Below are 25,961 nucleotides of genomic sequence, written 5' to 3' on the forward strand. Positions count from 1 at the left end.
CAGGTTTATGTATTTGTGTGTGCGTATATCAAATGTGTGTGGGTATACGTATGGGGATCCTCAGAAGAGGATATCAGATCTCCTGGAACTGGAGTTGTAGACAGTTGTGGGCTACCTGACATGGGTGCTGGGATATGAACCCAAGTCCTCTGAAAAAGCTGCAAGTACTCTTAACCACTGAACTATTTCTTCAGCACAATGAACAGTGATCCTACCAGCTGAACTGTCTCACCAGGTTTTTGTATTAAAAGATGTATATTTAGTTATATTAATAAGTTTTAAAAATTGTCCTCACTTCAGCGTTTACGCAGAAGTCTATGACCAGCCTGGGCTAGGTAGTGAAACCCTTCTTCCAAATGCACAATCAAATAAATTGCTCTCAGATTTTTAAAGTAATGTATTAAGGTGATTGAGAAGGAAAATTGCACGTTTATTGAAAGTCAACAGTATAAGCCTTTGCACTAATCTGAGTTCAGGTCATCATGTCTATTGTGTGCCAGGCTAGGTTTCTGTGAGTTGCTGATTGAATAGAACAAGAGTCTTGCCTTCTAGGAACCCACAGTCTAATCCTAGTGGAGAAGGATGGAGCTTTCAGTTGCAGTGGCCAGTATTAGTAAAGGAACATAGTTGTAATGTAAGAGGTGCAGTAAGACTGGAGAGGAGTAAGCAAAACCTTGAAGACACAATCTCAGAGGAACACTAAGATAAAATAGAATTAAAATTTTGAGACAAGGTCTTAAGCCACCCAAGTTGGCCCCAAACTTAACTCTGTAACCAGGGATGGTCTTGAACACCTGATCCTTCTGGCCTTACCAGTTTTCCCTTGTGCTGGGATAAAACAGATGTATTTATGCATTGCTGGGGATGGCATCCAGGGCTTCACGCATGCTAGGCAATCACTCTTCCAGCTGAGTCACATCTGAGGCCCAGGGGCAAGCGTTTAGATGTTATATTCAGTACTTAGCTGGTTCAAGAATTTTAATAGGTAATAGAGTCTTTTTTGCAAAGGCAGAAGTGAGTGTCAGGAGGCTCAGGGTTATTGTATACCTGGCCACAGCTGGTCAGTTATGGGTCTAGATTTGTCATTGGGCCATTCTTATCACATGTCAGCTTTCCCTATGAAAACCCAGAGTTCTCCTTCCCAGGTGGAACATGGCCTTTCCTTAATGAAAATTAACCATCCTTTCCTTAATGAAAATTAACCATGTGCTCATTGTGTCTGTGAGCACAGACTGCTATGTTTAGTAGTAACAGATTTGCGCAGTCAGTGAGGGTTTAGCCATGTGACTGCAGATTCATCCCATGTTTGTTAAGCACCCAAGGAGCTTGCTGAAATAGTGCAGTGTTACTCTGCCGGTCCTTCCTGTACCTGAAGGCCTTTAAGTGGATGTTTAATTTTCATATTCAGTATTTTATTTTTGTCCAAACTCTGGTCTTCTTGGTAACTGAGTTAGGCCAAATTAACTTAGAGTAGCTATACGAAATACTTTCACCTTTATTTTTAATCTCACAAGACCTTAGAAATCACTGAATCCAGTTTTCCCATGTATGGATGTTGTGATGAGAGAAAACTGCATACTTTTGAAAACAAAAGCATTTTGCATTTTTGAATCTGATATTAATTTTTTTTACTTCAAGTAGTGTTGAACCTTCAAAGTTACTATAATTAGTGAAGGAGACAAGAGTTAAGGTTGAAGCACACTCAGCAAATCACATCTAGCTTCATACCTACAGATGAAAATGTAAAGCCTTCGGCATAATTAGAAGCAAAACCAGCTGTAATTTGCTCTCCTGGTCACCTGTTCTTAAAGTTTTCACAGATTAAAAAATAATTTCTTTTTTTGAATTTATCATATAATCACACCATTTCTCTTTTCCTCCCTCCAGACCTTCCCAGTCCTTTTTGCCCTTTTTCAAATTCATGGCCTCTTTTTCATTAGTTGTTACATACATGTATGTATATTTTAGTTACAGGTATATGTCCACATGTGGATGTGTGCAGGTGTGTGTGTGTGTGTGTGTCTATGCCCTTGGAAGGTGCTTCATTGTACCTAGGAGCCAGAGTTACTACAGGAAGTTGTGCACTGACCAGCGTCTGTGTTGTTGAAATTTTTAATCCTGATCTGGGATTTCTACACCCACCTTTGATCATTTTCTAGATAAAAGATACATATACAACCTTTTATTTACAATAAGCCTTATTGCTGTTATTTACAATAAACAGCAAAGAGCTGGGCAGATATCTACCATCTATGCTATTAGAATCTACTTTCCTAGAGATAACCCCCAGTTATTACTATGTCTCATCTGGGCTGCTCTTAACTCCAATAGGCTAGCCCTTAGGTCATGTTTTCTTGACTCCTAACCCATGGCATTTTCCTCCTCCTCCTCTTCTTCCTCTTCCTCCTCTTCTTTCTCCTCCTCCTCCTCCTCTTCCTCTTCTTCCTTCTCTTCCTCCTCTACCTTCTTCTCCCCCTCATGGTCTCCCCCACATCCCAAAGACCAGGAATCCTAACCCACATCCATGTTTCTTCTCCCCAGCTATTGGCTGTTGGCATCTTTATTTACCAGTTAGAAATAACTTGGGGACAAGGTCACATAACATCACTTGGATCTATGTGTGTGTGGACTCCAGGTCTTGGCCCCCCCATTTCCCCACCCCTCACTTAGCATTGTAGGACACACCAAGACCAAACCTCAACATATCTGTTTTGTGAGCTGAACTAGGCTCTCATATATACTACTATCTCCCGAGACGTCTCTCCTGCTCATTCCTTAACTTTGAACTTCCTCTTAATAAAAGGAAACTCTGGAAGCCATACTTCTTTCAAAGAAAAACACACTTATGGTTACTTAGAAAGGGCAAAATTTGGAAATCTAAAATGGTACCCAAGCAGGTTTATTTTAATCTGATGTTTTAAGGATATTGACTGAGTCTAGATTTTGGATAATTTGAACTTCAAAATAGCAGTTTAGCATATAGCAAGTTATCAAACTGTACCCTAAAAATTATTATTTCAATTAAATAAAAAATATCACAAGTAGGCTGGAGAGATGGCTCAGTGGTTGAGAGCACTGGCTGCTCTTCCACAGATCCTGAGTTCAATTCCCAGCAACCACATGGTTGCCCATAGCCATCTATAATGAGATCTGGTACCCTCTTCTGGCCTGTAGGTGTATATGCAGACAGAATAGTGTATACATAATACATAAATAAATCTAAAAACAAAACAAAGCAAAACAAACACTTAAAAAAGACAAGTAAAATTAAATATTAGAATATGTTCTAAGATTGAATTGTACATTTATACAAACGTGTATCTCACCACTGATTTTCAACTTTTTTTTAAAAATTTTAACTTTTATTCATTTAAAATATATTTGATACAATAACCAGGCATAGTGGCATATAGTTTTAATCCCAGCACCTGGAAGCCAGAGGCAGGTAGATCTCTGTGAGTTCAAAGCAAGCCTTGTCTACAGAGTGATTTTCAGGAATAGCCAGAACTACACAGTGAGACCCTGTCTTAGGAAAAAAAAAAAGTCTGATACATAGCTGGTCATGGTGGTGCATGCTTTTAATCCCAATCATTCAGGAGACAAGGCAGGAGGACCCAAACCTGAGAATTCTACCAGCCATGTATACTCAATTCTTCCCTAAATACACACAGCCGTAGTGTCCTGGAGAGGGGCTAAGGTATATAGGCTGAAATAGGGGAGGGGTAACTGAAGAGGGCCTTTCCATCTATGAGGAAGCCAACACCCATCCTGAATGAAGACATTCCAGTGAACCTGCTTTGGGTTCACCCACAATCTAAGTAAACTCAATAAATAAACTCAATGGTTCTAGCCTAGTTCAGCTCACAAGACAGATATGTTGAGGTTTGGTCTTGCTGTGTCCTACAATGCTAAGTGAGGGGTGGGGAAGTGGGGGGGCCAAGACCTGGAGTCCACACACACATAGACCCAAGTGATGTTATGTGACCTTGTTTCTATGAATTTGAAGCCAACCTGGTCTACTATAGTATATCTACTGTGTAGTGAGTTTTAGGTCAGCCAGGGCTGTACAATGACACTGTCTGGGCATGGGTATATGTATGTGTTGAGTATTTAATAACTGAAAAGTCCTGAGAAGATATTTAGTTAAACTCTGAACCTCACTCAGTTAATCCAGTCATCAAATCTCTTTTCAGAAGTTGTAGTTTTCTTTTGTAATCTCTTCTGAGATTTTTCTATTGCCAAACTAGCAAAAAGTAAGTGCATGTATTTGTCTTTCATGAAGATGATATATATTTTGCTGAAATCCCTTTCCTGGCAGAGTGTGAACAATATCTGCTTTCTTCCATCTAAGGTCCCAGTGACTAAGCAGAGTTCGATTCTACCACAGTTACCCTGGGGAACCATTGAGTTTATTGAGTTTACTTAGATTGTGGGTGAACCCAAAGCAGGTTCACTGGAATGTCTTCATTCAGGATGGGTGTTGGCTTCCTCATAGATGGAAAGGCCCTCTTCAGTTACCCCTCCCCTATTTCAGCCTATATACCTTAGCCCCTCTCCAGGACACTACGGCTGTGTGTATTTAGGGAAGAATTGAGTATACATGGCTGGTAGAATTCTCAGGTTTGGGTCCAATGCTTTTCTGCATCTCCTCCTCCTGTGAGGAATGTCAGTAGTTGACAGGCCTGCTCCTGATGGACGCTTGCAGGCTGTCACAGCTGATCTGGTGGAGATGGCAGTTCTGCTCAGAGAATATAGCTGCATAACAACATCTTATACAGTAGCTTTAACTGACATGATTTACACAGTGTATCTTGTGATTCTTCTATACCAGTCAGTAAGTATATGATTTTAGTGGTTTAATGGTTTTAATAGAATTCTCTTGTGTGTGTGTCACATTTACATGGCCAATCCCTAGCAAGTATATTATGACATTCCCTGTTAAATGGCTGTTTGGTTGTCACACATTTTGTTGCATTGAATGGCCTTTTCCACATCCTGTCACAGGAGTGGGAAGTGTCTGTGAGCCAATTCCTTGAGATGATGTTGAGATTACATACGAGTGTGCTCTCCTGAGATGAGAGCACCTGTCTTTCCTACCCCACACTTCTGAGACAGCCTTAGCTGTCTTGTTCAGTCTGTAATCTCACCCTGGATGAGAGTGACCATCTTCATCAGCTGGAGGCTTTTTGTTTTTTATAGGCTTTACCTGTTTTTCTGTTAGATTTCGTGTATAAAGGGAATCTATTATTTGTGATACCACTAGACAGTATTTTAGTCCGTTTGCCATTTGTCTTGATCTGCTCATTCCCTTCTGCAGAAATACTTGATGTTTTTTGCAGTCAGGGATTCACTGTCTTTAGTTCTTGTTTTGGTTATGACTTTCTTTACCTCCTTATGGTTGTACAAGAATTCTTTTTTCATAGAAATCTTTGATCCATAAGGAATTTATTTGATACAGAATGTGAGATAAAGAGGTATCTAATTCTGATTTTTCCATCGGTTTAATTTGCATTGCTATCTTTTGTTGACTTTCAGAACTTCCCTGTGTTTTTGCATATTTACTTTTCCCATGAAGATTATATCTATTTTCAAAAAATATCTTGTAGATATTTCATTGGGATGACACTAATTTATATGTTAACTTCAGAATTATCACAGTCAATTTCAGACTCTTTAAAATTTATCTTTAGATTATACAGCAGCTGGAGAACATCTGTCTACGAATCATTGATCTTGTTTTACAGAAGCACATCTTTGGTAAGTTCAGAGGTTGGAGAAAAGGTAAACTGAGATTTTTTTTTTTCTTTCAGTTTGATGAACTGAAAGTGCAGTTTTTAGCCCTTTAAACTTAGTGAGGTAGATGGTTTTGAGAAAGGGGAACTTGCTTTCTTTAAACTTAAAGATCAGTTTTCTGATAATAGCTAGGTATATTTTAATTCAGTGGTAAACTCTTAATGTGTCCAGTGAAGAATTTCTGGTTTTAGAAAATTTAAAGGCTAGAGAATGCAATATTTACATTTTAAGAGATGAGTTAGGGTTACAGGTTCTAGGTCTGTTGGCACTCAGGAAGCCCTGGGTTTTGTTCCCAGTACCACATCTGCTGACATGGGTAGGGCAGCACTTGGGATGTAGAGGCAGGAAGAGCAGAAGTTCAAGGTCATCTATCTTTGGCTACGTAGTTTGAGGCCATCCTGGGCTACTTGAGACCATAGTAGGGGTTTGAAAAGAGGGAGAAGGAAAGAAAAGGGAGAAAGGAGGGAAAAGAGGAAGATGGAGCGAGGGAAAGAGAGGAACTGTGTGAAATTTTTTTAGTCTGGGATATAGAAAGCTATGTGTTTTACTGAGAGTAGTGACAGGGTGTGTGAATACAGAACACTTCTATGGGCCTCTTCACTTACATCAGGTATAAAGTATTCTGAGGTAAAGGGAAGAATACTGCTCAAACTGTAAGCTCTATAACTTGGAGAAAATGCTATATATTTTATAGCTGTTGGTAAAATGAAAAATGTGAGATATATATATATATATCTCACATTTTTTATATATATATCTGTATCATTAAGCTCTCCAAGAATATTACTAATTGTTTATAAGTTTTAAATCTACATGATAGAGGCATTCTAATATAGTTTTCTTATATTTTTGTAATATAATTTTATAGATAGAAACTATTTTATGTTACAAAGTAGACATTTGATTATTGTTGTTTTATTTTTTTTGTTGTTTGTTTTATTTTTTTGAGATGGGGTCTCATTATGTAGCTCTGGCTGTCCTGAAACTCACTAAATAGACCAGGCTGCCCTCAAACTCACAGAGAGCTGCCTCCCAAGTGCTGAGATTAAAGGCATGCACCACTGTGCCTCAGCTGAAATTTGAATTTTCTCCCCAGGATTTCACTGTTACCTTGGCTAGCCTGGAATTTGCTATGTAGACCAGGCTGGCTTTGAACTAGAGGTCTGCCTGCCTGTGCCTACAGAGTGCTGTAACTAAAGAAAGGCATGTGCCTTTCTACACATGGGATGTGTCTGAGTCCTCTGTGTGGTCCCCTTGAATCTTGCTGTTCCCTCACAGTCTAACTGGAGGTTTTTGTCTTCTAGAGTTCTATGAGGAAGTCCTCTCCCTGGCGTACAATTTAACCTGCCACGCCATCTCTCCGCAGATGTGGCAGCTCCTGGGCGTCTTATATGAAATTTTCCAGCAGGATTGCTTCGAGTACTTTACAGGCACGCACTGATCGTACAACAGTTTTTCTTTCTATCTAGATGTACTTCCCTCAACGATTGATGATTCAGTACTAGTCAGATATTTTCATTTTATTGTCGAGGGAAGGGTGGGGGATGATTATAGCAGTGTTTCAGTCCTTTGGTAGGCAGAGGAGGTCAGCAGTGCATGTCTTGTTTCTTATGTTAGCTTGTAACCAGAGCATGTATTCATGTGTGAATTGAGTCAATACAGCTGTGTCCTGAGTTTGTTATCAGCTGTAGCCCTTTAGTAGTTTGCATTCTATCGGGAGAGGATGTAGCAAGCGTGCTTTAAGGCCAATCAGGGAAGGCCCATCAGTGAGGCCCTGGCTGTACGTCAGATAGTGCTGAGTGCAGTGGGTATGGGGACAGGAAAAGGTCATAAGTGTTATTCTGATAAACAATGAGCATTTTAACCTTCCTAGTCTGCACTGTTTTCAGGCATAAATAGAGCAGGTATATCATAACCTTTTCTAGCATTTGTGGTTGCTAAGGGAGACAGTATCTGAGTGCTACAGAGCCGTGTTTCCAGTGGGAATCATTCATTTCTGCACCTGTTGCACAAGTCTCAATGGGATTCTGGATCTTTTCCTAGACATGATGCCTCTCCTGCATAATTACGTGACAGTAGACACCAACGCTCTGCTGTCAAACCCAAAGCATTTGGAAGTCTTGTTCACAATGTGCAGGAAGGTAGGTGCATCCTGCCAGTTGTCATGTGACTCTTCATAATGTTTAGGTGTTTGGATTATATTGCTTTACCTAAATAGATTTGTCAATTTCGTTTTAAAAATGAGTTTATGATTGTAACTTGAAATTTTCTCAGTATGTGTTGCACTTATGTCACCTTGATACTTATGAACTTCGAAATTTTCTAAGTTCATACAACTGTCTCTCGGTGTCCATAGAGACCATTCCAAGACCCCTGTGGATATGAGGCTACGTGAGTCCTCCGGTCCCATAAGTAACAAGTTTGGTCTTTGCTCATAGCCCTGTACATCTGGGCATGTACTTTAACTCACTTTCATAACACCTAATATAGTGCAGTGTTTCTGTAAGTAGTTGTTAAACCACGTGGGCTAGGGAATAACAGCAAGAGAAAGACTCTGTACACATTCAGTATAGGTCCAGGTCTTAAAAAAAAACATTTGACTTATGGTCGGCTGAATATATAGATAGAGAACCCTGTGATATGGACGGCCAGCTCTCTACTTTTCTTTCCTATTTTTTTTTTTTCTTTCCAAAATATAAACTTGTGGGTGCTGGGAAGATGGCCCAATGATTAAGAGCACTTGTTGTTCTTCCAGAGGACCCAGGTTTGGTTCAACACCCACGTGGCTGCTCATAACCATCTGTGGCTTTAGTTTCTGGGGTTTTGGATACCCCCCTCTGCCCTCTCTGGGGACCAAGCATGTACATGGTGTACATACATACATACATACATACATACATGGAGGCAACACATACACATAAAATTAAATCGAAAAAGAAAATTTAAAAACACAAGCTTTTTAGTAATTAAAGGAAAGTGTTAGAAAAACTAACCATACAGGTAGCCAGTCTGTAACAGAATGATACAAATCATTTAACTTTTTATTGAATGTATATTGGAAGCTACCTATGTACCTGGATGTAGGTAGTCTGAGCACAGGCAGCATAAAACAATGATGAGAGTTACAAAACCAACACTTAGTTTAGTACGTGATGATTCATGGACGTATTTATGCACAGACATGGTTGTCCACTGCGTTATCTCAACCACCATTTGGTTATACCTTAGAATTTTTTTGATGACACCTGCCTAGAAAGTTGCTTTTTAAAAATCAGTGATGCCTGCTCAATGCGATGACAGACCTTTAATCCCTGCACTTGAAAGGCAGAGACAGGTAGACTTTTCTGAGCCTGATACCTAGTGGTTCACATAGTGAATTCTAGGCCAGCCAGGGCTACATAGAGATCCTGTACCAGCAAAACTGGTTTCTGTGACTGAATTCACGGGGTTTGTCATCGACTTCCTGGTGGCACTCATGCTGAGCTAACTTGTCTCCCTAGGTACTGTGTGGAGAGTCGGGAGAAGATGCCGAGTGCTATGCTGCAAAACTCTTGGAAGTCATCATTCTTCAGTGCAAAGGAAGGGGGATTGACCAGGTGGTAACATGCCAGAAAACTATCCTCCTGGATATTTACATAAAGAATGCCCATGCTTGATTGATATTCTACTTACGTTTTGATAGAAAGTTAAGAAGGCAGCCAGAGTTTGTGCTTGCTGGTGCAAATCCTTTTGAATAATAGAAAAAAAATGACTCAGAAAGATTCACAACAATAATAGCAGTAACAGAGAAACAAATAGGAGCATGTGTAATGGAGATCACACGTGACTCGCAGAGTAAAAATCTCGTTTTAGAGCCTGCTTTGAGCAGTTAAATGGAGAACCCTGAGCAGAAAAATGACAAGGTCAAAGGCCAGGGTTTTGGTTGCTGAGTGTGCTATCAATGGACGAGTCTTCTGCCAATGGGCAAGGAGACTGCAGCTGGTGTAGGTGTGAGGACAGCAGAGATCGTGAAGCAGATTTTGTCAGATATTATATCAGATATTATCAGATTATAGCAGGAGATTGGGTAGGAAGCATCAGAAAAGAGAAGGCATTAGAGGAGAGAGCTGGGTAAAGATAAGAGCTTAGGTTTGCCCACAGAGTCTTCGGGCAATGGCTAATGGATGGCAGCCCACACTTACTGTCTATGGGTGGTAATAGATATTCACAAAACAAAAAGGTTTCTAGGGTCAAATCTAGAGGGAAATGGGCCAGACAAAAGTCAACAGACTGTATCGTGTGCCCTTCTGGAGTGTGTCTAGGGAGGTGTATTTGTATTGATTTCCCAAGTTAAATATGAATGGTTTTGCTTTCCAAACCCTAGGGCCATATTGATTGACTTGAAAGTGCTGTTTAGATCATGCTAATACAGGGACATGTCTTGAGGTAGAAAGAAGGAATGAGGAAACTTTTATATGACTAGCTCGACATTGGCTTAGAGCTGTATGACATGGGAAAAGGTGACAACTTCAGTTCGTACAAATGTCTTAAGTAGGAAGGAATAGTTGTCTTCATCTGAGCCAGCCCCTGTCTAGTCAGTAAGAATCCATAGCATATTGCAGTGGGTTTGTATTTGACCTGGGTTGCAGAGGGATTGGGAAACTTGAGAACTTGTGCTAAAGAGCTGAGGAAAGTAGGTGATTGAATTTTAGCACGGATGCAGCACGTTACCCTCCAGTCTAGATGTCACCCGGACATTATGCTTCTCTGTGTCTCCTGTCAGCTGTTGTCGAGTTATAGGCTGGTCAGAATCAGGTTTGACTTTGATGTAAGAATACTTCAGAGGTCACTGTGAGCTATTTCTACCAGGAGGGCAGTATATCTTATCTGTGATGTCAGGACTGTTGGTGGTGATCTTTCAGTTTCTCATTATTTATTAGATAAAATATTTCTATGAATATTCTTTCCTAAGTTGTCAGTCTTGTTTTAATACAACAGAAAGAAATGATTATTATATTAATTTTAAAATTTAAAGGTTTCCTTAACTCTTGGTGACTACATATATATGATAGCAGATACTATTTCACCATGGCTTATGATTTTTATTGTATCAGACAAATATGATACGGTGCAAATAAAGAACACTTAATATCTAAATGGGAAGTCCATGCAGACTTAGCACTGCAGTCAGAGGACTTGAGACCGATCTACAGTCCTTTTTTCAACGTTTTTGAGCTTTCGGGTGTAGCTGTAGGATTTTGTTTTTCAAGAGACAAACTGATCATGTCATACTCTTATTCATTTATTTCCAAATTGACATAAATCCCAACTGTGTCATTTATCTTAGACATGGAAGTGGCTGAGTGTTTTAAAGGACGAGCTCATAGGCAGTCTCCCGACTGGCCACACTGGATGTAAAAGGGAAGAGACTTCTTCAACTATTACTCTTTGTCTACTTAGTCTCTCTGAGTTTGGAAATGCAGATCTTTAAAAGTCTCCTACACACAGTTGAAATAAGCAAACACTTATTGTCACAAAGACTCATTTATTGGTGATACAGGGAGTCTCCTGGCCGCCATATGTGGGTGACTCTTGCTTCTGTCTTATCCTCCAGTGTATCCCGCTGTTCATTCAACTCGTCTTAGAGAGATTAACCCGTGGGGTCAAGACCAGTGAGCTGCGCACAATGTGTCTTCAGGTGGCCATCGCAGCTCTTTACTATAGCCCTGAGCTGCTGTTCCACACACTGGAGCAAGTCCAGCTGCCACACAACCCAGGACCTGTCACGTCACAGTTCATAAACCAGTGGATGAACGACACCGATTACTTTCTTGGGTGTGTGCTTTTTTCATTGCTTTGCTGTTGCAGGAAATTTACTTTTTAATATAGAGGTGTGTTGCAAGATAATCTTCATATCTTGGGGACTGCTTTAGTGTATTGTTTAAAATTTTTGAAAATTAAGAATATTTAAAAAATTATTGATTTCGTGTGTATGTGTGTGGACAGACTTGTGTCATGGCATGTGTGCATGTCTGAGGGCAGCTTTTAAGAGTCTGTTCTGTTCTGAAAGCATTCTTAAAGCAGCACCTTTATCTGCTGAGCCATCACTTCAGTCCACATAATTGGAATATGGATTAGAAGTATAACCTGATGGAAAGATATAGAATATAGTGCGTAGTGTAGGTTTTAACTTTATTCTTTTCAACACTGATCTCATGTGCCCAGGCTGGCCTTGAACACCAGATCCTCCTGATTCTACCTTCTGAATACTGAGATTTTAAAATTTTTATTCAGACCATGTGTATGCAATGCATGTTTGATTATGCTCAGAGGTCAGGACAGGTGTTGGATCTCCTAAAGCAGGTGTTGTAGGTGGCCACTTGATGTGGGTGCTGGGAATCAAGCTCTAGAAGAGCAGCAATTACTCTTACTGAGCTTTTCTTTCCTAGCTTTTGTCTTCTAATTTTGATATTTTAAAACAAAAGAAATATTTCATAGAAAAATGTGTCTAAAATAATAACCAGTAATTTTTTCTTTGGAATTAATTTTTGTTTTCATTCTGTTACAGCAAAGGCTGATGGCAGATGTATGTGTAGTTAGCCAGGTCAGCATGCTAGATGCTGACATTTTGAAATAGCTTTTGGCACCCTGGGGTTGGTGTAGATAGAATATATCTGCCAAGAAACCCCAAGGACCAGGCTAGGAGAGCACAGTATGGAGAGAGAGCGCCTTCACTTTCCCACTGTGTAGAAATGTTATACTGTCAAGTAGCCATTTCTGCTCCAGCAAACCTTGTTATACCAACATTGAGATACAGCTCTTTCATTAATCATAAGTGGTATTATAGCAAGGGCAAATGCTAATGGCAGACTCCTATAAGCCCCTTCCCCTCCTGAAGCCAAGTCTTGTTATAGAGCCCAGGCTGGCCTTGAAATTGCTCTATAGTCCAGGTTCACCTTGAATTTACAATACCCCTGCCTCAGTCTCTTCGGTGCTGGGATTATAGGTTTGAGCCACCATACCTGCCTCTCCCCACAGGTCTTTGGTGATAACAGTTGGTCTGTAGAATTTGGTTTACACAGGCTTCAGTTGCTTTAGTTTTTCTAGACTGGTGATTCTCAACCTGTGGGCCATGACTATCTCCAAAAATATTACATTATGATCCATAACAGTAGCAACATTACAGTTATGAAGTAGCAATGAAAGTAATTTTATGGTTGGGATCAGCACAGCATGAGAAGGTGTACGCGGGGTTGCGGCATTAGGAAGGGTGAGAACCACTGCTTCCGGAATTGGTCCTTTGTGACCGAATCTGCATGTTTACCACGTTTTGCAGGCACCATGACCGGAAGATGTGTATAATAGGACTGAGCGTGCTCTTGGAGCTGCAGAACCGACCTCCTGCTGTGGATGCTGTGGCCGCACAGATCCTCCCCTCCATTCTCTTCCTTTTCCTTGGCCTGAAGCAGGTCTGTGCTACACGGCAAACGGTAAACCGTGAAAACCACTCAAAAGCGGAGAAAGACGACACGGAGGAAAATGGTAAAGTCTACTTATGATTTGAACTATAGTTGATTTTGCTTTTAAAATTTGATGTATTATTAACTTATTATAAAAATTAAATTATTATTTCATGTGCATCAGTGTTTGCCACCATGTATGTATGTGCACCACACGTATACCTAGGACCTGTGTAGGCCTGAAGAAAGTGTAGACTCTCCTAGAACTGGAATTCAGATTGCTGTGAGCTACCGTGTAGTGCTAGGAACCAAACCCGAGTCCTCTGCAGAGCAGCTACTGCTCTTAACCACTGAGCTATTTCTCTCCAGCCCCAAAATTTGCTTTAAAAAATATATACATGTTTGGGTGTGCATGTGTGTGGATGTCAGAGAACAATTTGCAGGCGTTGGTTCTCTGCTTCCACCATGTGAGTCCTGGGGATTGAACTCAGCTTGGAGCTAAGTGCTTTAACCTATGGAGCCAGCTCACTGACCACAGTGCTTTTTTGAGACAGGTCTTGCTTTGCAGCTCAGACTAGCCCTAAACTTATGATATCCCTGCTTTATTCTCTTGTGTACTGGGACCGTGTGTATACACTGTCATTTCTGGCATGGGTTTTGATTTCAGCATGCGTTTTCTTTAAATTTTAGCCTGTTTGGAGTCATTAAACAGATTGGCATTCTTTGGCCTTTGACACATTTAAACTGGGGCTTGGGTGACTTACAAATTTTATCATGTAGGATACATTTAGATCTGTGCTCCTCTTGGCAGTTAAATATCTCAGTGACTTCTAAATGGAGCCTGGTAGATGTGGCTTCCTCTTGATAAGTCAATATGTAAGAGAGTCAGATGGTCTTGACTATGAGTTAGCTACTTAAGATTTACTTTCATGTTTATAGCTAAAGGAAGCTACCATTAACTGAATGACTCCCTAGATTAAATGTACAGTGTCAGTACAAGAGTTTATAGAGATTGATGCTTTTCTTAATGGTCTTGGATAATTCATCTTCAAAAATTATAATCTCGAGATATTTAAGGTTTAATAAAATGCACGAATGCACATAATTTATCAATCAAGAATCACGGGGCTGGCAAGATGTTCAGTGAGTAAAGGTGCTTGCTGCCAAGCCTTATGACCTGGGTTCAATTTACAGAACCTACATGGCAGAAGGAGAGAACTGACTCCTGTTTGTTCTACTCTGATTTGCACATGTGGGCAGGCACACAAATATATTAACATAATAGAAATGGTCAGAGTAAGGTTGTTACCATTGGGGCCAGCTCAGCAGTAGAGCAGTTGCCTAGTATGTACAAATCCTGGAATTTAATCTCTAGTACTTCAAAACTAGTTGTCAGTGTCAAGGATATTTGATGGAGCCTGGTGTGATGGTACACACCTTTAATCCCAGCACTTGAGAGGCAGAGGCAAGCACACCTATGTGAATTCAAAGCCAGGCTGGTCTATACAGGGAGTTGTAGGATAGTCAGGGCTACATGGAGAGACCATGTTGCAAACAAACAATACAAAGAATATTACATAGTTATTTATCCAATAATAAGAACAAAAACTACTTTTGGGGGCCCAGAAGTTGCATTATCCAGCTCCAAGTGAAGTTGTTTTCTCTTGTTATAAACAGACACTTTTGAGCCGGGCTGGTGATGGCATATACCTATAATCCCAGTACTCTAGAGGCAGAAGCAGGTAGATCTTGAGTTTGAGGCAGTGTTTGAGTTATGTTATTATTTTTGCCATAGTTTCTTTATCCATTCATTTGTTGAGGGACACCTAGGCTGATGTCATTGTTTGGCTATTGTGAATTCTGATGCCTACCATGAACTTGGGTATGTAGATATTTCTGTAGTAAGGTGGCTTTGATTCTTTAGGTATTTATCCATAAATGATATATCTGAATCATATGGGATATTGACTGGTTGTTTGGTTTAGGTGTTTTTCAAAAGTATATTTTTAAAATTCTAATTTGTGTGTGTATGTCTGCTACCTTTGTGAGGGTCCTAGGGGTTGAACTCAGGTCGTTGGGCATACTTGGCAAGTGCATTTACCAGCCTGATTTGGAGTTTTGACAAGGACTTGCTATGTCACTGTCTTAGAACTCACTATGTAGGTGAAGAGTTGCTTTGAACTAGTAGTGATCCTCCTGCCTCTGTCTCCTAAATGTTGGGACTATAGCCCTGAGACACCCACATGTGGCTAGAAGTTTTAGTTTGTTTGTTTGTTTACTTATTTAAACAATTTTCATTACTAACTTTCCAATGGCTGGTCCCAATAGTGAAGAAGAGTTCACTCATCATCACCAGCATTTTTTATTGTTTTATTTTTTTATTTTTAAGATTTTTATTTTGTGTCTAAGAGTTCATAGAGGTCAGAAGAGGACTCCCTAGTACTGGAGTTATGAATGGTTGTGAGTCACATGTGGGTGCTGGGAATAGAACCGGGTTCTATGGCAGAGCAGTCAGGACTCTTAACCACTGAGGCATCGCTCCAGTCCCTATTGTTTTTATTTAGTGACTGCCATTCTGACAGGGCTGAAATGGAAACTCAATGTTGAGTTGCATTTCCCTGATGGCTATGGTTGTTGAGTGTTTTTCCACATATATTGGTCATTTGTACTAGTTCATTTTTTAAAGTGTCAGTTCAAATCCATTATTGCCCATTTACTGTTTGGATGACTTGCTAACTAGTTTGTGCATTTTGGCATGACTTCTCTTTTTTGAGACAGAGTGGCCTCAAACTCACTATGTAGCTGATGTTGGCCTTGAACTGCTCCCGACCCTTCTGCATCAGCCTCTCAAGGTCAAGCCTGGCTCAGTGTGGCATATTTTGTGGGACTGATTTTAAAAGATTGCTGCTTGGTCATGTTAGGTTCTAAGCTTTTTCTCTCAAGTCGGTTTGTACTGCTTACACTCCCTGATGGTTTAATATCCAGTTGCAATTCTTGCCTAACCTCTTGGAACAAAGCAGAACTCAAATTAGGTGGTGTGTACTTTGGCTTCCTTTGTGTGTGTTTTCATGTGTGTGTGGGTACACATGTGTGCATGTCCATGTGAAGGCTGGAGGACAGTCTCGAATGTTGCTCCTAAGATATTATCTTCCTTGATTATTGTTTGTTTTTGAGACAGAGGCTCTCATTAGTTTGGGGTTCACCAAGTAGGCTAGGGTAGAGGGCAGGCCCAGGGATCCACTCAGATTACAAGCAATGCTGCTATGCTTGGCGGGTTTGTTGTTGTTTTGCATTGTGTTGTGTTTTGTTTTGAATCTAAGTTCTGTGAGTTGCCCTCAGCTTCGAGCTACAGCCATGGCTTAACTTTTCAAGTTACAAACAGCTATACACTTTATTTTTCTTGTCATGTTTATATCGTTACTATTTGTGTTAGCAGAAATGACCTCTTGGGGGGATTTCAGAGCACTTCATAATTATTTCCTTAATGATTAAGAGAGTTGAAGTCATTGCTGCTGAAAACACAAATGGATGGGGACCTTTCTGCTTTTCTTCCCATCAGAAGAACACAGGGAATCTGCAGTTAAACAGTACTTGTACATGACTAAGGTGGCCATGGTGCAGCATTAGCAAGGTTCAGTCTGAGTCACTGAGTCGAAGAGGGTGAGACCAGTCAATCTATTGCAATAAAGATAAAAGTCTATAATTGTAAAGAGATTCTATGGTGGTCTCATATTTCCAGAATTTTTTGTAATCTTTGTTTTTCATTCTTTTACATAATTAATGGCCCACAGAGGAGATTTCTAGTGAGGAAGAGGAAGAAACAAGTGTCAGTGCTCAGGCTATGCAGTCACAAATGGGCAGAGGTGAAGAGGAGGAGGATGATGACTGGGATGAAGAAGTGCTGGAGGAGACAGCTCTTGAGGGCTTCAGCACCCCACTGGACCTCGACAACAGCGTGGACGAGTACCAGTTTTTTACACAAGCTCTGCTGAGTATGTCTTCCCCCATTCCCCAAACTGAAGATATTCTTTAAACATTTTTAATTTCTTCCTGTTAGAAGTTGCTTTGGGATCTGCCTCTATATAGGTATATGCTTTTAGAATTTTATCTTTCGTTTTAGAAATAACCAAACATATTTAAAATGAAAAAACTTAGCCCAATAACACACTCAAAAGCTGTCCTAAGTTCCCCTTGCTGTAGTATCAGCATAGGGTGAACCTGCAGGTCATCTTTATAGGAGCCATTTGAGACACTGGTGTAGCATATCATGCTCAGACTCAAGCATGAATGGCCCTTTCCCACATCTCTTTCACATCTGAGACTTCACTGATCGATGAGCAGAATACATAGACATTTCAGTTCTTAACGCATGTACCCAAACTCTGAAGAGCCACATGCTGTTTTCTCTTTGAACTTAACTCTAGTCATGCCCCAGACTCAGACTTGGCAAATTTCATTAAGATCTCCCATAACAACCTGACACTCAAGAGTCCTTAGTTCCACTGACTCAGTTTTATGCCACATACAGAGCATACTCAAAATTTCCATCTTACACAGTATATCACAACTGTTAGGAAAATGGACTGCCATGACCAGAGGCGGTACAATTATGACAGAGCGAGGACCAAGGAGTGGTTTTAAATGGGATGAGGTGGGATTCTCTCACCTTTTAAACAGTTTCGAGAGCTACTAAAAAACTCGAATTTACAAAATAGTTGATAAAAATATTCCTCTGGATTATACAAGTAGAGAGGCGGGACCACTGACAGATGTGGTGTATGCCTAGTTGGACTTGGCTTCTTTCTCTTGTACTTCAGAGGCCACACTCAGGCTTTGAGAATCTCCATTTTCTTCAGGCAGATCTGCAGTTTGCTAGTCAGCCCATCTGCCCTTTGCCTCCCCTCTTCCCTTTTGTTCACACTTTTTTGTCTGATGATTTAGCCTCCTTCCCCCTCAACCCCCACCCTACACCGGGCCTTTTTGGCTTCACATCCTCCTTGGCCTGGGCAAGGAAGATCCATCCTCCATGAATCCATCCATCTTAACCTTCCTCTTAGGCGTCCTGGTGGTGCAGTGGGAAGCGCCCTGCCTAGCTGCCGCTGCACAAATTAACAAATAGCCATTTTTCCATGTATGAGTAAACTGGTCCAGGCATTTCGTGCTTAAACACTGTAGCCATGAGCCTATCAATTAATCCAGATCCGTATGGGAAGAAACAGAGGGCAAGACCTGATAAAAGCAATGCTTTTCTACATTAACTTACTGATTTTTGTACAGAAAATAACACCATAAGTAAAGTTATAAGACTCCTTAAAGCTACATGTGTCCAAAGGTCTTGTATAAAAGTGGGAGATGTGAATGAGAAACATAGGACCAATGCGACTGCAGCAGAATGAAGAAATAACAGACACACAGACACACAGGGAAAAAAACAAACAAACTGGGATCAGGTGGGCTGTGCTTTCCAATAAAGAGGCTGCAGCACCCCTGAAGCTCAGTGAGTTTATTACAAACAGCTGAACAGGGAGGTGAGGTTATGATGTACAGCTGAACAAGGAGGCAGGTTTAGCTGATCTGTGTAGAATACATTTCTTCCTCGTAAGGAGCATCTTCAAGTTGTAAACACTGGGTGGCATGAGTTGGGAGGAGCTATAGTGGACATTTTCTGCACACACTGTCAATATTTTGCACATGGACTCGAGGGAAGCTTTATCATTCTCTGAACCTCATTCTCAGAAAGCTATGCTCTCCCGTGGGTCTGAGGCACTGGGGTCCTTGACATGGCTGAACTCATGCCAATGACACACATTTAACTCAGGACTTCAGTTGTTTCCTACAGATAAAACTGAAGAATAAGCCAATGAAACACTTAGCAAGTTATTAATCTAATAGTTGTACCCCCTCCAAAAAAGTAATGTCTATTATTCGTTTTATGGTTAAATAGTGATTCTGGGGTTCTGTTACTTCTACTATTAGGTGCTTAAAAATTCTCGTGTGTGTGCAGTGTTTTTCCCAACTGTGCAATGCCAACATAACACACCACCATTATTTAATTTTGCCACAAGTACAGCAGTGTTCTGAAAGCCAGCTGTACAGATAGAAATAGGAAAGTATGGTCCAAGATGGCCGTCTGTAGATATGGCATGCATCCTGACCACCTCAACAGCTTTTGGGTCTCAAGTGGAACCTCAGTATGCACAACAGTTTAGAAGCTCCTCTGGTGGGGTTAGACAAGCTTGGACAGACCACCAGGAAAAAAGCCTCTGAGAAGTCCCTAGGAAGGAGGTTAGGACTGAGCGTGGCTGCCTTAGATGCAGGCTCTTTGCCCAGTGCAGAGTGGAGAGTTTTTCTAAAAGCTGTTGACCAGATATGGTGGTTTACTTCTTGGGTAATTAGGTGCAAAGTGCAAAATCTTGAGCACAGGCAATGTAAGGTTGTTAGATCAGGATTACAGTATGGAACTGGATGGGGGAGCATGTAGGCAGAGGATTGGATGTGAGCTGGGCACAGTTACAGATGTGAAGGATCTGTAGTGGTTTCCCAAGAGGTCAATAGAGCTAGTGAGAGAAATGGGGGATTGCAAGCATTTAGAAGGAAAATGATAAACTTCGTTTCAGTTGTGCTAAATTTGAAGTATTTAGCTGGGAAAGTCTGGGAAGTGGGAAGCGAAGGGAAGGACTTTGCACAAGGGTGCAGATTTGGGCCCACAGTGCAGAAACAGCTGGTGTAGAAAGCAGTACAAAGAGTTAAAGGAGGATGGTGACAAGGGAGCTCCGATGTTTGTTAGTGTCACAGTGTTAGGGAATAGTTGGGCAAGCTTCCAGAAGAAGACAGAAAAAGACAAATTGGGAAACCACAGATTTGTGAAAGTTACTTTCCTTGGGGCTCCTCAGAGTTGGGTATCAAGTGGGCCCTCAGAAATGATTGTTAGGGTCAGACTCATGACCCTGCCTCTTACTGTCTGTCTGACATAATCTCATTGTGATTTGGTCATGCTATTTACCTTTCCTGAGATAATAATGGTCACTGGCTCTCTTCCCTTTTCTCCCCCAATCCCCCTGAAATGCTGTAGCTGTGCAGAATCGGGATGCTGCCTGGTACCAGCTGCTGGTGGCACCACTCAGTGAGGATCAGAAAAGAAAGCTGCAGGAGGTATACACATTGGCAGAGCACCGAAGGACACTGGCAGGTCAGTCAGTCCTTTCCATATTGGAGATGTGTGTCTGAGGGCCACCATCTGCCTTACTTGATTGAAATGGCTGAAGACCAGCCCTTCATGATAATGAAGGATTCCACTGTCATATAGCTGTGCTTGTTTTGTTTTTAAGACAGCAGGGTTTTGCCATGTAGCTAGGCTGGCCTGAACTTGTAAATCCTCTTATTTTTATCTGTATGCGCTAGAGTTACTACTGTGCTACTCCTGGTCTGAATGGTTGTTCTTTCTCTCTCTGTTTGAAATGCTGGGGTTTGAACTCAAAGCTTTGTACATGCTGGGTAAATAATCTACCAGTGAGCTATAACCCTAATCATCCTCCTCTTCTTCTTCCTACCCGCCTTCTTCCCCCCCCCCCACCCCCCACCCCATCTGTCTATGGAGACAGGGTTTCATTTTGTTGCTGGCCTGGAACTCACTGTGTACCCCAAGCTAACTTCAAACTCAATTATCCTTCTGCTTCAATACCACCACCACCCCCAGGGCTCAGATTACGGGTGTGTGTCACGAGGCCTACCTTTTTTCCTTTTCTTTAAGAGAAGATGTTGCAAAGTTGGCTAGTCTAGCCTCAAACTTACTGTAACCACGATCCTCCTGCCTCAACCTTCTGAGTAGCTGGGATTATAGGATGTCCCTGTGCCACTTAGGCCCAGTTTGTTTTTGTTTTTTTAAAAATCATTGTAGCTCTATCAACAGCCTTTCACAGATAAGGGTTATTAGTGTGTTCTCCATTCATATCCTCCTAATGTTTTGGAGACGTAAGGGTTGGGACAGGTCTTGTTGAGAGCCTAACCTCTCAACCACAGATGAACTAAAAGCACTCAGTGGATCTTACAAGGAGTTTGTACTCTTGAAAATGAAATGTCACATTACTCAGTTTACTATCGATGTTACCCAGGGTGTACCTAAGGAAATCAACTTACGAGGAGGCAGATTTTTTTTGGCTCTTTGTTTCAGTCCCTGGCCACTTGGTCCCCTTTCCTTTAGGTCTCTGATGAAGTCGTACCTTAGGGGAGGAGTGTGAAGTAGAAGAAATGTACTCATTTCAAGGGATCTGGGAAGCAGAAAGGAGGTGGGGCTGGGGTTCTAGTAAGTATTTCCTTTAAAAGCACACTTCATGGGGCTGGAGAAGGGGTCTCAACAATGAAGAGTCATTGCTATTCTTGTAGAGAATCTGGGTTAGGTTCCCAACATCCACATCAGATGGCTCACAACTGCCTGTACCTCCAGTTTCCTTTTTTAATGCCTTTTTTCTGGCTTCTTGGACCTGTACACATGTGACATAAGCCCCTCTCACACAGGTGCACACACGCACGCGCGTGCATACACACACACATCTTTAAAGAAAGCACACCCAGTAACCTCACTTGCTCCAGTGAGGCCTCTCCTTTTAAAGGTTGTACTATGTCCCAGTAGTGCCATAGGCTGGGAACCAAGTGTTCAGCATGCGGACTTCAGGGGACATTTCTGACCTAAACCAGAGCAAGTTCTCATTTTTGTTGGGATTCATGTGTTTGGGACTGTTAATTTTTAGCTTTTAAGAAGGAGAAATTGTTAATGTCAGGATTTTGAGCTCACTCCTGGGTCGTTCATGGGAAAGACTTTGTGGTTACAAAGTATTTCAGTGGGAGACATGGGGAGTTTTAGGTGAGGACTGTTCTTCTGGATTGGGGTGTAGGGTAGGGGAGTGATGCATCTTTTGTTAGCATCTGTGAGGAGTGGAGCCTGTAGCTATCTGCTTACAACTTCAGAACTGTTTATATTTCTCTTATGCTACCAAATGAGTTTTCCACGGTAAACATAATTGCTTGTCAGTGTGGTTTTGTTAAAGGCTGGCATCCAGTTAGGAGGCAAACTAACACCAGGAATCATGCTCTTCTCAATTTGGAAATCCATAAAAGAGCCAGGCCTGGCAACAAAGCTAGGAGAGGAGATACTGTCTATAATCCCAGCACTTGGGGTGTGGAGGCAGGACGATCAGGAGTTGACGGCCATCCTCAGTCACGTACCAAGTTAGGCCAGTCTCAGCTACATGAGGCCCTGTCTGGAACAAAACAAAACAGTGCACATCATAAAAGTCTGTTTCTTCAAGGTTACTTTTAGTACTCTCACATGAAGCAATCTTTCATGTCTTCCCTCCCCACTTTTTTTTTTTTTTTTTAATAGCAGGGCAGTTTCACATTTGAGGACAAGAGCATCTTCTCTGCATTTAATTTTGGAGTTGTGCACAGCGACAACTGGAAGGCGCGTCCACCGTGCACCGATCGGCGTCACTGCTGCTGCTTAGTACGCGGGTTGAGGGCCAAGTGGGAAACAAGGGGCCGTGTCATCAGCGTCAGGCGGCCACGGACCTGCGCTCCCTTTTCCTTGACCCTTCTTACCCTGGAATATATATATATTTTTAACAGCTACTGTAATGTACGAAATTTTTAAAAAAGCAGAGTCATTGGTTGGAAAGGACAAAGCGTCTGCTCTGAGGGCTGAACGCTGAGGGGTTAGAGTTGTGTATCGGCGCATGTCTCAGGTTTTTGCCATGAAGAATCAGTGGATTTATGCAGATAACAGTGCCTTCTGTTGTACATGAATAATCAGAAAAAAAATTTTTTTTTGGAGTGCATTGCAATTTTTTTAAAGCATAAAACATATTTCTAGATACCCTGTAAACCTTGGTTATGTCTTTTCATTCTGCATTTTACTCTGTGAGTTGACTGTCAGGCAGTTAGTGCCAGTCTCACTCTGGCTTCAGAACCATCCCTGCTTCCTTCGACCACTCTGCGCCCTGAGGCTTCCTTCAAGGGTTGGTACTTAGGCTCTGGTTTTTCACAAGACATCTGTGGCTATCCTAGGAATTGTTAAATTCTGTTCTCCATCAGATTTTTCCCTCTTAAACGGGATGATGTTTCTTTCAGGATCACAAGTGTATTGATAATATTGTTAAACTGCTAAGTTCAGGATTTACCCACCTCTCAACAACCAGCAGCAGGGACTTGTTAGTCACTGGGCTTGGCAGAAAGACTGAAGGTCTTATGAATCATGTGCTTAATGATACTGCAGGGGTTGTGGGCATCCAAATACGAAAGCATACTGAAGTTCTAAGCAGGAGGTGATTTCTGGGTGGGGGCTTGGTCAGTAGTTACCATTCCAACCATCTTGGACAGGGCCCAAAGCATTTTATATATTTTTTTTCTTTCTCCTTTCAGCCCTCCTTTCTTTCTTTGTGAGATAGAGTCTGTCTCTGCATGCAACCCAGGTTGGCCTCAAGATTGAAGTCCTCCTGACCCAGCCTCCTGGCCGCTGTTAACACACCAAGCTCATGGGTTTTGCTATGTAGTTCTGGCTGGACTGGAACTCACTCTGTGGTGTAGGCTGACCTCAGACTTGTGGTAGCCCTCCCTCAGTTTCCCAGGGGTTGGAGTTACAGCCACTACAAATGGTAGATTTTTTTTTAATTTAGTAAAAAGACCCAACAGATCTAATCTAACAACCTGCTTTTGACAGTCTGAAGTCTCTCCAGCCTGATTTAACTTAGTCTTTATTATTGCTCAGTTGTTTTTTTTTATGAATTCTTCAAGGGTTGGTCTCTTCAGTCAGCTGGGTTTTTGGCGAATGATGATGTCAGTATTGCAGATGGTTTTTCCTGAACTGTTCAAGAGCAGAATATGAACCACTGCTTTCGTTTGCCAAAACGAAAATGCGTTATCAGGACTCGACATATTTATGGATGTGATGATACAGATTTTGTTTGTGTGAAATACCTGCAGCTTAAACTCCTATCAACAACTGGCAGGATTTTCTAGGTGATTCCCAAATTACAAATCCTTACCTGTATTTTTTTTTAAGGTTATTTAATTTTTTTTTTTTTTAGAAGTAGCTAAAAAAAAAAAAAAAAAAGCCATATGTTTCAGAGTGAAATTACCCTGTATTTTGCCATCTCTCATTTTTCAGGGCACCAAAGCTGCATGTCCCCCAGCAGTTTAGAAGGGAAAGATTGCATTGTAGGGGCTTTAGACCCCTCAAGTTGTCGGTTTTCTCCCATGTCTTCTGTGGTTTAATTGTAACATAGGTAGTATGCCTTCACACTGGATCCCAGGGGCATGGGTTTTGGAGATGTTACTTTGTGGTGAATTGTCATCTGCAGTATTAAAGGGAAGACATATTCCTGCATATCACCGTACCTTGTTTTTAAAGCCAGAGTCATTGTATGATTTTTATTACCAGAAGTGCTAACCGGAATGTGATCTGGTTACCTTGGAAATGCAGGAACTTTTATTATGAATGTACTGTAAAATAAAATGTGGGCTAATTCCCAGTAACTCTGCTATATGGAGTGTTTTCGGGAATGTGGAGGTGATAAAGCGTTGGCATGCTTTCCTGATGTCTAGGAACCTGGGACAAGGGGGCTGTTGGCACTGTGTGGAGAAGTCCGAGCCCACAGGTCTCATCATGAACAGAGAGAGCATGGCAGTACTTCTGCAGGCCACGGTACTGTTTGCTGGTAGACAAATGGTAAAGAGGATCAGACAGGAGGGACACTAGTGTGAGGCCAACCTACACTACACCTTTCAACCCGAACATGGTTGCACAAACCTGTAATCTCAGCAGTTGGTAGAATGCAGGAAGATCATAAGTTCAAGACCATCCTCATCTACACAGTGAGCTAAATGCCAGCCTGGGTGATGTAAGACCATCTCAAAAATAAATGAATAAATAAAAAACTAAATAATAAAAACAGAATTGACTAGCATGTTCGAAGAGCATTATATTCTGTGGTTGAATAAATTAACATGCCCACAGGACAAGACCACTGTCATTTCACCAAGTGTGGAAAAGTATTTGATAAAATTTAGCATCCTCCAACAATAAAAACTTTAAAGGTCAAGTATAGCAAGAATCTGCCTCAAGAGTTCCATTTGTGTTAAGTTCAGGTAACACTATTAAAATGTGGAAGTTCCAAAGCCTTTTTTCTGAGAGCAGGAATAAGACAAGGGTATGCTCACTTTAAATGTTTTAATAGCTCTGAAAGGCCTAGCCTGAGAAATTAGACAAGAGAAAGAAATGGAGGGCGCTGAAATCAGAGAGAAGACTTCATCTTTATTTGCAAATAGCATAGTTTTTAATTTTTTTTTATTTAGTTTTAAATTTTAAATTTTTTATTGAGAAAATATTTTTCAGGCAGTGTGTTATGGTTATGCTTTTCTCCCTCCTCCAATTCCTCCCAGATCCTTCCCACTATATGTTTCTTGTTACACTGTGTGTGTGTGTGTGTCTGTCACAGACTTGGTGGCAGTCACCTTACCTGATTATCTTGGGGAGCCAACATAATTGTACATGAAGAAAAATCTAAAGACACAACTAAAAATCTGCTAGGACTGACAAATAAATTCAGTTAAATTGCAGAATATAAGATTAACCTATCAAATTAGCATATGTACATGAGTAATGAACTAGCTGAAAAAAAGAAAATAGTCACATTAATAAGAGTTACAAAAGTAAATATAAAAAAAATCTCAAAACCT

At 41.1% G+C, this 25,961-nt stretch overlaps 1 protein-coding gene across 2 annotated transcripts in view; it reads left to right on the forward strand.

Moving 5' to 3' along the window:
* Positions 1-24,758, forward strand: part of Ipo8 (importin 8) — a 59,734-nt gene extending 34,976 nt beyond the window's left edge. Inside the window, exons 17-25 of one of the 2 annotated variants that reach the window (XM_028757591.1) lie at positions 5,691-5,757; positions 7,098-7,223; positions 7,837-7,934; positions 9,294-9,389; positions 11,387-11,607; positions 13,109-13,314; positions 17,024-17,224; positions 20,305-20,421; positions 22,612-24,758. In XM_028757591.1, the coding sequence (XP_028613424.1) occupies positions 5,691-5,757; positions 7,098-7,223; positions 7,837-7,934; positions 9,294-9,389; positions 11,387-11,607; positions 13,109-13,314; positions 17,024-17,224; positions 20,305-20,421; positions 22,612-22,631 (1,152 nt within the window). In that variant the 3' untranslated portion in view covers positions 22,632-24,758. The remainder of the gene's footprint in view (positions 1-5,690; positions 5,758-7,097; positions 7,224-7,836; positions 7,935-9,293; positions 9,390-11,386; positions 11,608-13,108; positions 13,315-17,023; positions 17,225-20,304; positions 20,422-22,611) is intronic. The other variant, XM_028757592.1, reaches the window with a different exon arrangement.
* The last annotated feature ends 1,203 nt before the right edge of the window (positions 24,759-25,961 follow it).

The sequence above is a fragment of the Grammomys surdaster genome, unplaced genomic scaffold, assembly GCF_004785775.1.
Source record: "Grammomys surdaster isolate TR1022 unplaced genomic scaffold, NIH_TR_1.0 126176, whole genome shotgun sequence".
In the NCBI taxonomy this organism is placed as follows: Eukaryota; Metazoa; Chordata; class Mammalia; order Rodentia; family Muridae; genus Grammomys; species Grammomys surdaster.